Source organism: Seriola aureovittata, chromosome 8 (genome assembly GCF_021018895.1).
Source record: "Seriola aureovittata isolate HTS-2021-v1 ecotype China chromosome 8, ASM2101889v1, whole genome shotgun sequence".
NCBI classification, from domain to species: Eukaryota; Metazoa; Chordata; class Actinopteri; order Carangiformes; family Carangidae; genus Seriola; species Seriola aureovittata.
Window position 1 is genome coordinate 28,301,365 of NC_079371.1, and position 12,342 is coordinate 28,313,706.

Genomic DNA, 12,342 nt, shown 5'->3' on the forward strand with positions numbered 1-12,342 from the left:
GGTTTGTGAAAAATTAATCTAATATTATTTTGGTGACAATCGAGTGAAAGAATCATAATCTGTGTTCAGGTTCACTTCTCCTATTGGAGTGAACAGACTCAGACCTGCTGCTGGTCTCCTACAGGGACAGAGAGATGGACGAACCCATATGACACAGTTACAGGAAATGATTGTAAGTGAGGTGTCTCCTCATCTTGATATATGATGATTTTATAGCATTTTCTTTGTGTGTCCTTTTTTGGACGCGAGGAACCCCAGAGGCTACAAAATGTGTTACCAGTGTATAATAGACCTGTAACAGTAACTGACATTAGATTTTAAAAATATGTCAAAAAAGACACTTTCTTGCAGAAATCCATACCTTAAGCTGTAACACAGCCAAAATGATCAGCAAATCAAAAAAGAAGGACAGAGGGACCCCTGAGGGTTAATAAATCCCATGAACCGCTATTTAAATTACCACTATTATGTTTTTTTCGGTGCTAAATTTAACATTACTGGGGAGGAGAGCAACGCGACTAGAAGTGACAGCGAGAGAGGGCTAGTAGCTTCTCCTCTCCTCTGTCTCAGCGGAGACCGTCACAACTTCATTCACTCTCAACTCGCTTGGAGAGTTGGTTATCTGGTTGCTAGGCGCACGCACGCATGCACACAAGTCAGGAGCTGCCGTTGCCATGGCAATGTGAAAATCTGCCCAGAATTTGGCTTCTACATGGCTTCAAACAATTGCAAATTATGAGAAAACCGTTACTTCTTTTCAAAAACCGAAAAGACCGTGACAGACACTGAAGCCAGAAGTTTCTACAGTCTCTATTTTATTCAGATATTCCTTAAAATGAGTGAGTAAGCTCAGTGCAAAGACAGAGTGAGATTCTTTTGAAAAAAAAGACGATTACATTAGGTGTCAATGAGAGTGAGACAGGTATTGCTGCCGGACTCGGCACCCCCGTTTAAATTTTGTGCAGACCCTGCCTGTCAAAGTTACATTTTATGAATCCCAACAACTATGTCTACATTTTCAGAAAGAATTATTTGTCTCCTTTTTACAGTTTGGCCGTGAGCTCGAGTTAAAAATAAAAATAAAGGTTATTTTTTACTGCTTCACGCACTCTAGCCAACTGACGCTTTCACTCTAACTTTGAAGAAAAAGTGATTTGCTCTCCTCCTTTGAGTGCTCACAGTTTGAAAAGTTTACATGTTATGTAAAAACAGTTCCTGTCTTTTTGAGAGAGCAGAAGTTTTCCTCCGTTTTACAGTTTGAATCACATTTCTACGTGCAGGTATGAGAGAGCTGGGTGACTCAGAAAAAAGGTGCAATTTTGTAGAAAAAAGGTGAAATTTTGTGGGTTTTTAAATAAAATTCCAATGCATTCCTAATGCATTATTTATTCCCAGTTTTTTGGGAATAACTTTGGGAAAAATTGGAATTTTAACACCAAAAGTCATAGCACCTCTTTCGGGATCAAGACGTATATATTACCGGGGTTTTCTCAAAGCTGCGGGACGAGTTACGCGCCAAAATTTGGCGGAAGAATAATAAACCCGAAGGAGAATATTAATAGATGTTCCTCTCAGCTATTCTAGCTGTAGAGGAGTGCCTTGGAACTGAGCACCCGTTGCACTAAATATTAAATCTAAATCTTAATATTAAGTCTAAATGTTAAATCTAAATCTAAATGTTAAATTCTAAATCTAAATGGGTCGCCACCTTTCCTGCTCAGTTCTGTGCATAAACATGAATCAAACTAAAGGTAAAACCTTCTATTTCAGATGTGTATGAACCCATACGAAAATGCAAAGGAAGTGAAGGCTTGTCTGAAAATGTGGCCCATTATCCAACATGGGGACCTGAGGGATGCCATGGCAGGCAAAAATCCACTTCAAATGAACCACGATGTCGGGGGACCTGGTGATAGATAATTGTGCAATCTCAACATAGGTTCCCTTGGTGGTTTATTTGTAGTGGTGTTATCATGTCTGTGTTCAAGCCTGACTGAATCATGACTCAAATTTTTGTTTGATGACAGTTTCACATGTTTGGTACAATATGTGAGTTTCTGATATTGATATTTGATGACTTGTTAAGACTGGTTTGAGATCAAGAGTGCTAACAAACAGAGGAGAGTTTATCACTAAATAACTACATAATAACTATTGTAGCTTCATTTGACCTGAACACAGACTCTTTAATGGACAGGATTCCTGACAGTGATGAAGCTTTTACTCTCTTCTTCATCACTGCAGCTCAGAACAACATGAGGAGAAATCAAAAGCAAACCAACAATGATCCACACACTGTTCACTGTTTCCATGGTTATAAATGAAGATTTCAGTCGGACTGACTCTTTTCTTTCTCTCCTCTCTGCAGCAGAAACAGTCTGACATGAACTTTAACTGTTTGATCTGCTTCACATGTTCATAACAGTTTGTTCATCATCAGACAAAAGAGGGAAAAACTCAAACACACTGACTTTAATAGAAATTATATTTAGAAATAGATTTTTGAAAATTCTAGTGATGCGATCATCGTTTACATTTCACCTTGTTGAATTCCACTTCATGACGTCACTATAACTGAATTCACCTGCAGGTATCAGTGTTTCTTCTCATATCATATTAATACTTTATTCATGGTTCAGACGATGTGACTTATAATTAACAACTCTGCCTCTTTCACATGAACCAGCTCGTACCTGGACAGGTGAACTCAGAGTTAACTGAGCCAGGTGATAAACAGCTTCATAGTACAGGTTATCATCCTGGACTCTCACTCCTACTGATGAAGAATAGAGGAGTCATATTTAAGAGCACGCACCTTCACATTATATAACACTGGTCATGTTATCAATATATCAATGTTATATTTTTAATATGCATCATTAAGAAAAGAGAAGCACAATTTCTTCCACTGTCCTGGTGTGTGAATGAATAATGAAGCTGACATCGACTAAACTGCCTTTGTACTGTAGCTTTTCTAAGCTGCAGATTTTTGTCCATTTGGTTGTTTTTGATTTCACTTTGCTTCATATTTTCTTTTCCAACTACACGGCTGGAGGACACTCTTACATGTTGAGTGTTACTGGAAATATTAAAGAGAGTTCATACAAAGAAAATGAATTTTAAATAGAAAATCAACATTATCACTAAGTAAACAAACAAATCCTCTTATCAGACATCACACAAATATATATCCCAAAAACCATTGCACTTTACACCATGCTGAGAGTCAAACCAGATGTTGTACATTATTCCTCTACATGATCGCTCCTTATTGAAAGCAGAGAAAAAAGCAGGTACATCACTGAGCTCAGATCAGTCCAGTCCACTTCTCTGTTGTGTAAAAACACAGCTCCACTTTATTTCCAGAGGAAAAACTCAGTTTGGATCCGTGTGTATGTGTGTGTGTGTGTGTGTGTGTGTGTGTGTGTGTGTGTGTGTTCTCAGCGAACCACACAGACATCTAGTATACAGAATCTGGCTCTACAGGTGGGGCAGGGGACTCTGCTGGACAGCCAGGTCTCGGGTCTTTGCTGGTCTTGGCGGCTAGCGAACCATCGACCCAAACAGGACAAACACCACATGGGTCTGCAGAAACACTCCTGGCAATCTGACTCCATATCAGCTCCTGTAACACACACAGAGACACTGTCACATTAACACACACACACACACACACACACACACACACACACACACACACAACACACACACACACACACACACACACACACACACACAGACACACACACACACACACACACACACACACACACACACACACACACACACACACACACACACACACACACACACACAGTTGCTCACCTTCTGTGTGGCAGAGTCTAACCAGCTTGGTGCTTGCTGGGACCTGCATGCAGCCAATACAGGGCTCGATCTCCTGTGGATGGAGAGACAATGTCCTCAGATTCATTTCACATTCTCAGTGATTTGGGGACTTTATGAGCTCGTCAGCACATGTACCTGTCCACTAGGGAGTGTGTATGGCTGGTTGAGGTCCACCTGAGCTCTGAATGTCTCCAGGAAAAGCTCACTAATGGTTTGGTGGATCACCACGTTGGCAGAGTTTCTGATGGGAGCGTGGAGCTTCTCCCTGAGCTCTGCGTACTCTGTAGAGTGCAGCCTGCAAACAGTGGAACGGGGACTTGTTTTTTTCTGACATGACATATGTTGTTTTGTCTCGACAGACCACGACCAGATTAGGTCTTGAGCCTGTAAGAACACACCTGATACAAAAGGGTCCGACAGCCGGGTTGATGCTCTCCACTCTCAGGGTCAGGATCTGTGCAGGGGAGGCCGAGTCTGGACTCAGCTGGTGCTGCCTGGACTCTGTCACTGTCACATGACAGTCATTCTGTAAGGCCATGTGGACGTGATAGGTGGTCACCTGGAGACGGACAGAGGGGTCAGACATGTGGATGAATGTAAAACTTCAAAATGACAACATGGTGAACGGGACCCGACCATGATGATGATGAAGACAAGAGGAACTGACACAACACTTGCACTGAAGCTCACACTGATCTGCACCTCACTGTGTGTGTATGAGCTTTTCATTCATTGAACAGCTTCCAGTGTGTTTTTACTGTCAGTAGAACAAGGGCTGAGGTCGAACAGTCTAATGATCTCCTCTGTAACTACTTCTCCTCCACCTCAAAGAAAACATCATGAGGTCAAAGATGTGACGGAGAGTTCATTAGGACAGAAGAGCATCTGACTGCACTGACACTAAACTAAACAGACTTTTCTACTGCAGCCATGGACTCATTATGAAGCCTTGAAGCTGCGCTTATCGGTTTTTGTCCACTTGGGGACAGAAAAACACACTGCAAACACAGCAAAGCTACATTAGCATTTTGACTCATGTCCACCTGATGAATCAGTTTAGTTTAGCTGACAGTCCAGTCAATATTCAGAGAACGGTGGAGTTGGAGATAATTCTATGTGGGTTTATCAGTTTAATTAGTCATCTGAACTGAGCACAGTGACCAGTGCAGCTTTAACTGGACTTCCCTTCCTTTGAACGTTGTTCTCCTCGTACCTGGAGTACCAGGTGTTGTGACCTCTTCCTTTTACTTCTTTTAATCTGTGTGATCAATTATTCTTTCACAAGAATAAATTGTATTGTATTGGACTCTGAACAATAACAAAAGACCATGTTGGTTGATGTCATGAAATAGTGTGGGATCATGGGAGTTGTTGTCTTCATCACCGTTACCTTAAGCTCCTCCCAGTTTGGATTCCTTCAGTGTCAGTGGTTCAGGAAATCAAACAGACCCGGTGATTCTAACCATTAAAACATTGACTAAAGCAGTTTCACATTTAAAACTCAGAGATTCAGTGACGCTCTTCAGTGACACAGGACAGGACGTCTCCAGCAGCTGGGAGCTGAGCTGTCTAACATTTCCTCAGCTTGTTTCTCTGATAACTTCAGATCCTTCATCTGGTTCAAATATAGAGCTGAAAACCACCAAGGTGGAAAAAGTGTATGTGACTTAAAACTAGATAAGAGTCAATGTTGAGCTTCTGTCAGACAAACACACTGACACATGATCATAGAGGATATGATGTCACTGACAGGAGACCAAATGAAACAAATGATTAAAATCACAGATTTCTCTGGTTTGAAAATTGATGGAAACATTTGTGATAATGTAAAAACACAACTCAACAACATATAGATCACCGGTGTTCTTGTTATATAATTAATGTTATTGGTGGTCAGTATGTTTTACATTTGGGAAACTGGAGGTAATTTCCCACAGAGATAGGAACACAAGACCGTTTTCTCCTCTGATTCAGAGGTCAGAGGTCAGACACCACACCAGGGAGACCGCTCACCTCCACCTGTCAGGGCCAGAACACAGCATCTCCCTCAGGAGACTGACTCACTCTGGTATCTGACACACCCTTAAAGTTAGTGACCCCTAGTGGTCACAATAGGAACTGCATTTTAATATGACCAACAGGTCAAATAAAGTAACTCAAGGACAGTGTTATGAAAACCACTAAAACCAAAGGAGCATGCCATTGTTTTCGATGATACAGAAGGTTTCCTGTTACTGTTAGGAAACTCTGGGGCTGCAATCATTTTGAAGATTGGGTGGGAAATATTTATATAGGTGAAACTAATATCCTGAAAGAGAAGCGCTCTCAGAAAAATATGAGGAATACTCTCAGGTATGTTACTGTCCCATCATCTCAATGTGTTTGGTCTAACCTATTTAGTGATATACAAGTGGGTAAAAGCATGGAGAATCTCTTATTAATACTGTATCAATAACAATTGTTAGGTGTCTTCAAGATATGACAGAATTTATCCAGTTAAACATGTTAGAAAAATTCAAACTGAATATTGATTACAAGTGTGATTTCTGTGGAGAAAAAGAAAGAATTTCCCATCTATTCCCACTGTACGTTTACAAGAATGTTCTGGAGGGATGTGGACAGTTTTCTAAAGAAAAAACTAAAAGTGAATATTGAAATAGTTCTGTTTGATGTCAAGGTAAGATTAAAGCAACATGTTGTATGAAATACAACTTTTTATTATTTTTGGAAATTTCCATATTCAGAAGAAAGCGAGGTCAAGAACCAAGCCGACTTTCCTGCTCTTTGTTAATGAATTTAAACAATATAGCAAAACTTCATCTGCTGTTAAAAACAGAAAAGCTCTTCAGACTTTAAAACTGTTGAATTAATATAATATGCTGCATATAACACAAACTGTGGCTTTGAAACATCTAAAATTGGATTTTTTAAAATGTATTTGTTTTTCATTGTCTTTCCTTTATTGTTTCATTGTCTATGTGTATATTTGTACCTTTGTCTAGAACTATATGACAGTGTTGGGCCGTAGGTGGCCCACAGAGTCTTTCACCCACCTTTAGCACCCAGCTGTCAGTGATGATGACTCTGGCTCCTGGGGCCCCTGTAGCAAACTTATCTATGCGCCTGAACTCAGTGTTGACACTGACTGCCACAGAGCCCCAGCCGGAGTGAGGGGGCTGTACATGGGCCTGCAGGGCCCGGCTGATTGGATGGTTGTGCCAGTGATGGCGGGACCAGTAGATGACGAGTGTCCAGCTGATCAGCTGGAGGCAGAGGGATAGGAGCAGAAACGCTCTCCAGCTGTCGCTCACCTGGGGAGACATGGCGTGACATCACAGGTGAGACGTGTAGATCATCATCACTGAGTAACTGCTGCTCACAGACAGAGGGGAGGACGTCCACAGACAAGGACACGCAGGACGACTGATAAAATAAATACTCATCACAAGGTCCCTCACTTCTGTTTGGACTGAATTATAAATCATTTTGAAAAAATAAAATCAATAACTAAATATTTTTAATCATTATTTACAAAGTATTTCTGTGTATTTACTCATCAGAAGACTCACATATGTCCATTGACAGCCTGTCATTTCTTTTACAGCAGCGGGGGCTGACTTAGTGGCATCACTCAGGTTTTGTCAGTTCAGTCACAACTGATAAAACCTGGTGAAGTGAAACTGTCTTATTTCAGCAGAGCAGTTAACTGCACTGTAGCTTTCTGTTTGGGAGGTTTGCTAATTCGCTGACACAAATGAAACAGGTTTAGGTTCAGCAGAGATGCATCTGCCGTGGGGCTCCACTGAGCGCCGACAAACTTTACAGCAATGTCTCAGAATGCACCTCTCTCCCCCTGAAACAACCAATGAGCAATTTGCAATGACATCTGTGTGGGAAACCTCCCTGAAGGGGCCCCGTTTAGAATAAAAACAATGGGGATCAGTTCCAAGATTTTTCATGTTCTTATATTTATTTATTTATTTTTAAATCCTACTGATGTGAACATCTGGAACATTTTTCGTTGGTGTCAGAATATTTATTACATAATACTGACTTCAATCACTGCTGAGGTTCAGACCAGTGACTGGTGCTCCTCACTGACTCTGCACAACATGGAGCTGAACATGAACATGAGAGAAGTCTTTACAGGGAAAATAAAGCTGAAAGCACATGATCAGTCAACATAACCACTTAAACTAAAAGTGACAGAAGACATAAAACGTGTATAAAGCATCTCATCATGTAACATAACAGCTAGGTTCAGCACCCTGAGTGTAAAGAGCAAAAACATACTCTCCAAAACTGTTCACATCACAGGGAAGGTGATGAGCAAGTCAAGGATAAACCTCACACCCACGACACTCATACAATGAATAAAGTGAAAATAAACTGAAACAGTGAAATACAGTTTTATTATTATTATTTCTGTTCATTATCAACTGTGTTGGGACCAATCAGACTGTAGCAGAGGTAGTCAGTAGAGTAGTCAGTGTTTCAGAAAATGAATGTGGTCTGAGTGACCGGATCTCAAATGTGATCAGATCACCTGAGCTGGATGTTGATACCTGAACAGGTGTGAACAGGGCCTGTGTGAGTCACCTCAGAGTCACTCTCACATAGTTTTTAATCTCTTACTTCGTGGATTTGGGAAGTTTTTTTTAAATAATGTGACGCAGCTGCTCATCCTCCTCCAGCAGCACGGTAAGTGTTTTTAAAACGAGAGGATTATTTAAGAATTCACCTGAAGTGAAGAACCGTTTGGAGACAAACTGTTTTTGTGCTTGAAAACTAAGAAAAAACATGTTTGGGAGTAGTCAGGATTTCACTGAACCCAGTGTAGTAGTGAGGGATGATCTCTGTTTTCTCCTTTACTGAATCTCATCTCCTGCACACGGCCATCTCTGCGCAGCTCCACATTAAATCTCATTAATCACATCATTACAGCGTGGAGCTGCTCTGAATTGTGGGTTGTTAAACAGCTGTTATGGAGTGTGGCGTGTGTGTATCAGGTTTGTAGACCGTGTGTTCATTGATGCACAGACGGACAGAGGGAGACAGGCTGACCTGGTGAACGTAGCCCAGCTTCTTCTCTGGAGCAGCAATACACATCCCCATGTAGTAACCTGGAGAGATGAACAACACACACATGAACCACAGCAGCCAGCGACCCAGATCTCCTCCACACAACACACCCCCAACCCTGACCCACACATAAACATCCACTGTGGTCTTCTCTGTACCCGAGCACACTCCACCAGGTCAGCTGTGCAGGAGGTGCAGCATGGCCAATTATATCAACTGTGTATGTGTGATGTTGCTCTGTGAGCTGCAATGATTAGCTGATTAACCGACCAGTCAAATTACAGACAATAATAAAAATCTGCAGCCATGGTTACAATAGAAAACGTGTTTTAGTCACTTTAAGCAAAATGATAAAGACTCGCTGCTTCCTGCTCAGATAGAAACAGAATCTTTGGGTTTAATGACACCGAGCCTTGTTCACTAGTATCTGATATTTTTATAGACATAAAGATGAATTGCACAATTGAGAAAATAAGTAGAAGATTAATCAATAATAAAAAAGAATCTGTAGCTGCAGCTCTAAATGAAGTGCCGTCCACTCACAGTAAACAGTGGCCTGCTACTTCCTTATCTATATTATTCATCTGCGAGGTTTATTACACTTAAGTCCAGGACCATGTGCTGAGAAACCCGACCCGCTCTCAATTCAGAGTGTGTGTTCTTCCGTTCTTTAGAAAACAGGCTGAGAGACGAGCAGAAAACATTTCAAAAGTTATTGTAAAAAAACAAAAAAAAAACACTACACCAATAACCCAGTGAAACCTGTGTGAGGGGAAAAGCTCTCTTCACTTAGCAAACAAGCTAAATTTTATTTATACAGCACATTACATTCCAGGTGGAAATACAATGAGCTGCACAAAGCGTGATTTATCAGGAAACTATGTGGACAGTGTAAAGATCAAAGATTAGACACAGATTAAAACAAACACATAAATGATATGAAAAACATTAAGAAAATAAAATAATTAAGACAAACAATCGATCAGTAAAAAAGATATGTAAATTAAAACTTCTAAAATGTACGAATAAAATGGGATTCATAAAATAATAAATAGTCCAATAAAAATAATACATATAAAACCAACAAAAGGAATAAAAGTAAAATAAGATGGTAAATTAAGACCAGCAAACAAGATGACTGGACAGCACAGCTAAAAAGGAAAGTTTTAGTTTAGATTTAAAAGATGATAATGTAGCAGCACCTCTAATATGATATGATTATATGAAGTCTCAGCCCAACAGGTCAAGTTCTCATGTCAAATGTACAAAGTGTTCTGCTCCTCTCTTATCACCGCCAGTCAACACACTTTTGGCAAAGATACACCACAACAGACAGTTACACAGGCTGGACTCTTTCACTGGAACATGCTTTATCCAGACATTTCCTAAATACTGTGTTTATCCAACATCAGTCCTGACCGCAGCGGCCATGGGTTTGAGTCCGACCCACGGCCCTTTGCTGAATGTCATCCCCTCTCTCCCCCTGAATTTACTGTCTATCTCTCACTATACTGTCTGAATAAAAGCAAAAAAATGCCCAAAAATATCATTTCAAAAGACAGTCACAGTCCTCGCCGGGTCTTCTCTCTTGCTCAAATGTCAGATTGACAACAACAGACACATCCACTCCATCAGATTATCATGTTTCCCTCACACCTGTCAGTTGTCAGGGAAGAGGAGTGCAGCTGTCAGTCAGTCTGACAAATGACACAGTACAGCATCGTTTCAGTCTGCTGTATGGAAGCGTTACAGATTAAGTTACTATGACAACTGATAAACGTGGTGAATAAAACAGTGACTGTGTGCAGGAGAGAGTCAGGAGCCGCTTTAAACAGCCTCTGTTAAATGGAGATTAAAAAAATACAACTGAAATCGCAATATCTGCAAAAATTATCGCAATATTATTATTTTTTGCATATTATGCAGCCTTAGTTAAAATCATGTAAGATTTTGATGTAAACTATGAAAGTAAAAACTTTCATAAAGTCCAGAGTCAGACTGGACAGGTCTCTACCGAGCCGGGAAACTTTTTCTTTCTTTACTGTGCAGTAAGTTAAGGTGAGTTTTACCTGTGAAAGGTTTGACTCGTGTGCAGAGGTTGAAACTGTCAGGGAGGGGCAGAGGGAAACAGGAGGTACAGGTGTGTGCAGGAGTCGTCTGGCTGCTGATCAGCTGTTACAGCGGTGACACACAGCTCATGGAGGACATTTAAAATCCTCAGTGTCACAGCTCAGTCAACTCTGAGTCTCTGCTGCAGCAGAGAGGGAACAGAGGCTGGTGACAGCAGCTGTTTGCACATCTGCTCACAGCTGCTCTTCAAACTGTAAACACATACAGGCTCAGGCTGAAGCAGTGAAACCATGGCAACATTACACTTCCGGGTTCTTGTCAAAGTTTTCATCTGCTCACAAAAGTGAAAAGTTTAATGTAACATGATCCAAAGCTCACTGAGGAGCCAGGAGCTGCTCCTCACACCCAGCCAGACAGCGGCTGCTGGGCCGCTCAGAGCGAGTCTGAGGACGGACATACCGCCAACCTGAGACTGGACGTCGGAGGGTGCTGGACAAGTCAGATTCACGTCACTGCGTCCAGGACGTGACGAGAAACACAGGTGTTGACACAACACAGGACTCTCCCACACGCCGCTAAACTCAACTGAAGAGTACGGACTTAGTCAGACCCCGGTCCCCGGTCCCCGGTCCCCGGTCCCCGTGTGTCAAAGTGTCAGCTTTTACCTAGAGGCAGTGCGGAGTGGACCAGCACGGTGACACTGGTCCTCCGGACATGGTACTGGATGAAGCCCACGTCCTCGCTGCCCAGCCAGGACGAGAAGAGGTTCTGGACGGTCAGACCGGCCGAGCGGAACTCGGTGGGCGTGAACACGAAGCACAGACAGAAGACGACGTAGGCCAAAGTGAAGCTGAGCTCCGGACTCTCCATCCTGGATCTGGTCTTAGTAGACCACCACCATATTTATGATACTTTTCTTCCTCATACGTTTCACTCTTCTTCTTCTTCTAATGAATTTCCGGCAGCGTTTTCACTGTGAATCGTAATACCGCCCTCCACAGTTTCTTCAGGTGAATTAGCGCCACCTGCCGGACTGGAGTGTGGAGCATTACAGACAAGGCTCTGCTGTTTATTCTGTATTTTTGGCTGGACCACAACGGCAGGGACAGCCCTATAATCTGGAATGTCACTGACTGACTGATTGACTGAATGACTGATCATATTTCCACCATTGGTCAGCCAAGTGTCTCATCACTGAGTTGGAGTTTCTGTCACAAACAGGTTCTATTAGGGGGATGTTTACAGCTGCAGTTTTGGAAACTTAGCTCATTGTCTCTAGATTTAGAGACTATTTTTCAAACAGTCTGGGTATAAACCTGGTTCAGGTCTGGACCATGTGTGGAT

At 41.7% G+C, this 12,342-nt stretch overlaps 1 protein-coding gene across 1 annotated transcript; it reads right to left on the reverse strand.

Annotated features, from left to right (window-relative positions):
• Positions 1-2,467: 2,467 nt before the first annotated feature.
• tmem129 (transmembrane protein 129, E3 ubiquitin protein ligase) lies at positions 2,468-11,887 on the reverse strand. The gene is made up of 7 exons (XM_056382642.1): positions 11,664-11,887; positions 8,911-8,969; positions 6,900-7,157; positions 4,245-4,405; positions 3,982-4,141; positions 3,826-3,898; positions 2,468-3,625 (listed from the first exon to the last, which is right to left on the reverse strand). The coding sequence occupies exons 1-7, from the start codon at positions 11,866-11,868 to the stop codon at positions 3,441-3,443; spliced, it is 1,101 nt and encodes a 366-aa protein (XP_056238617.1). The 5' UTR covers positions 11,869-11,887; the 3' UTR covers positions 2,468-3,440.
• Between the last annotated feature and the right edge of the window lie 455 nt (positions 11,888-12,342).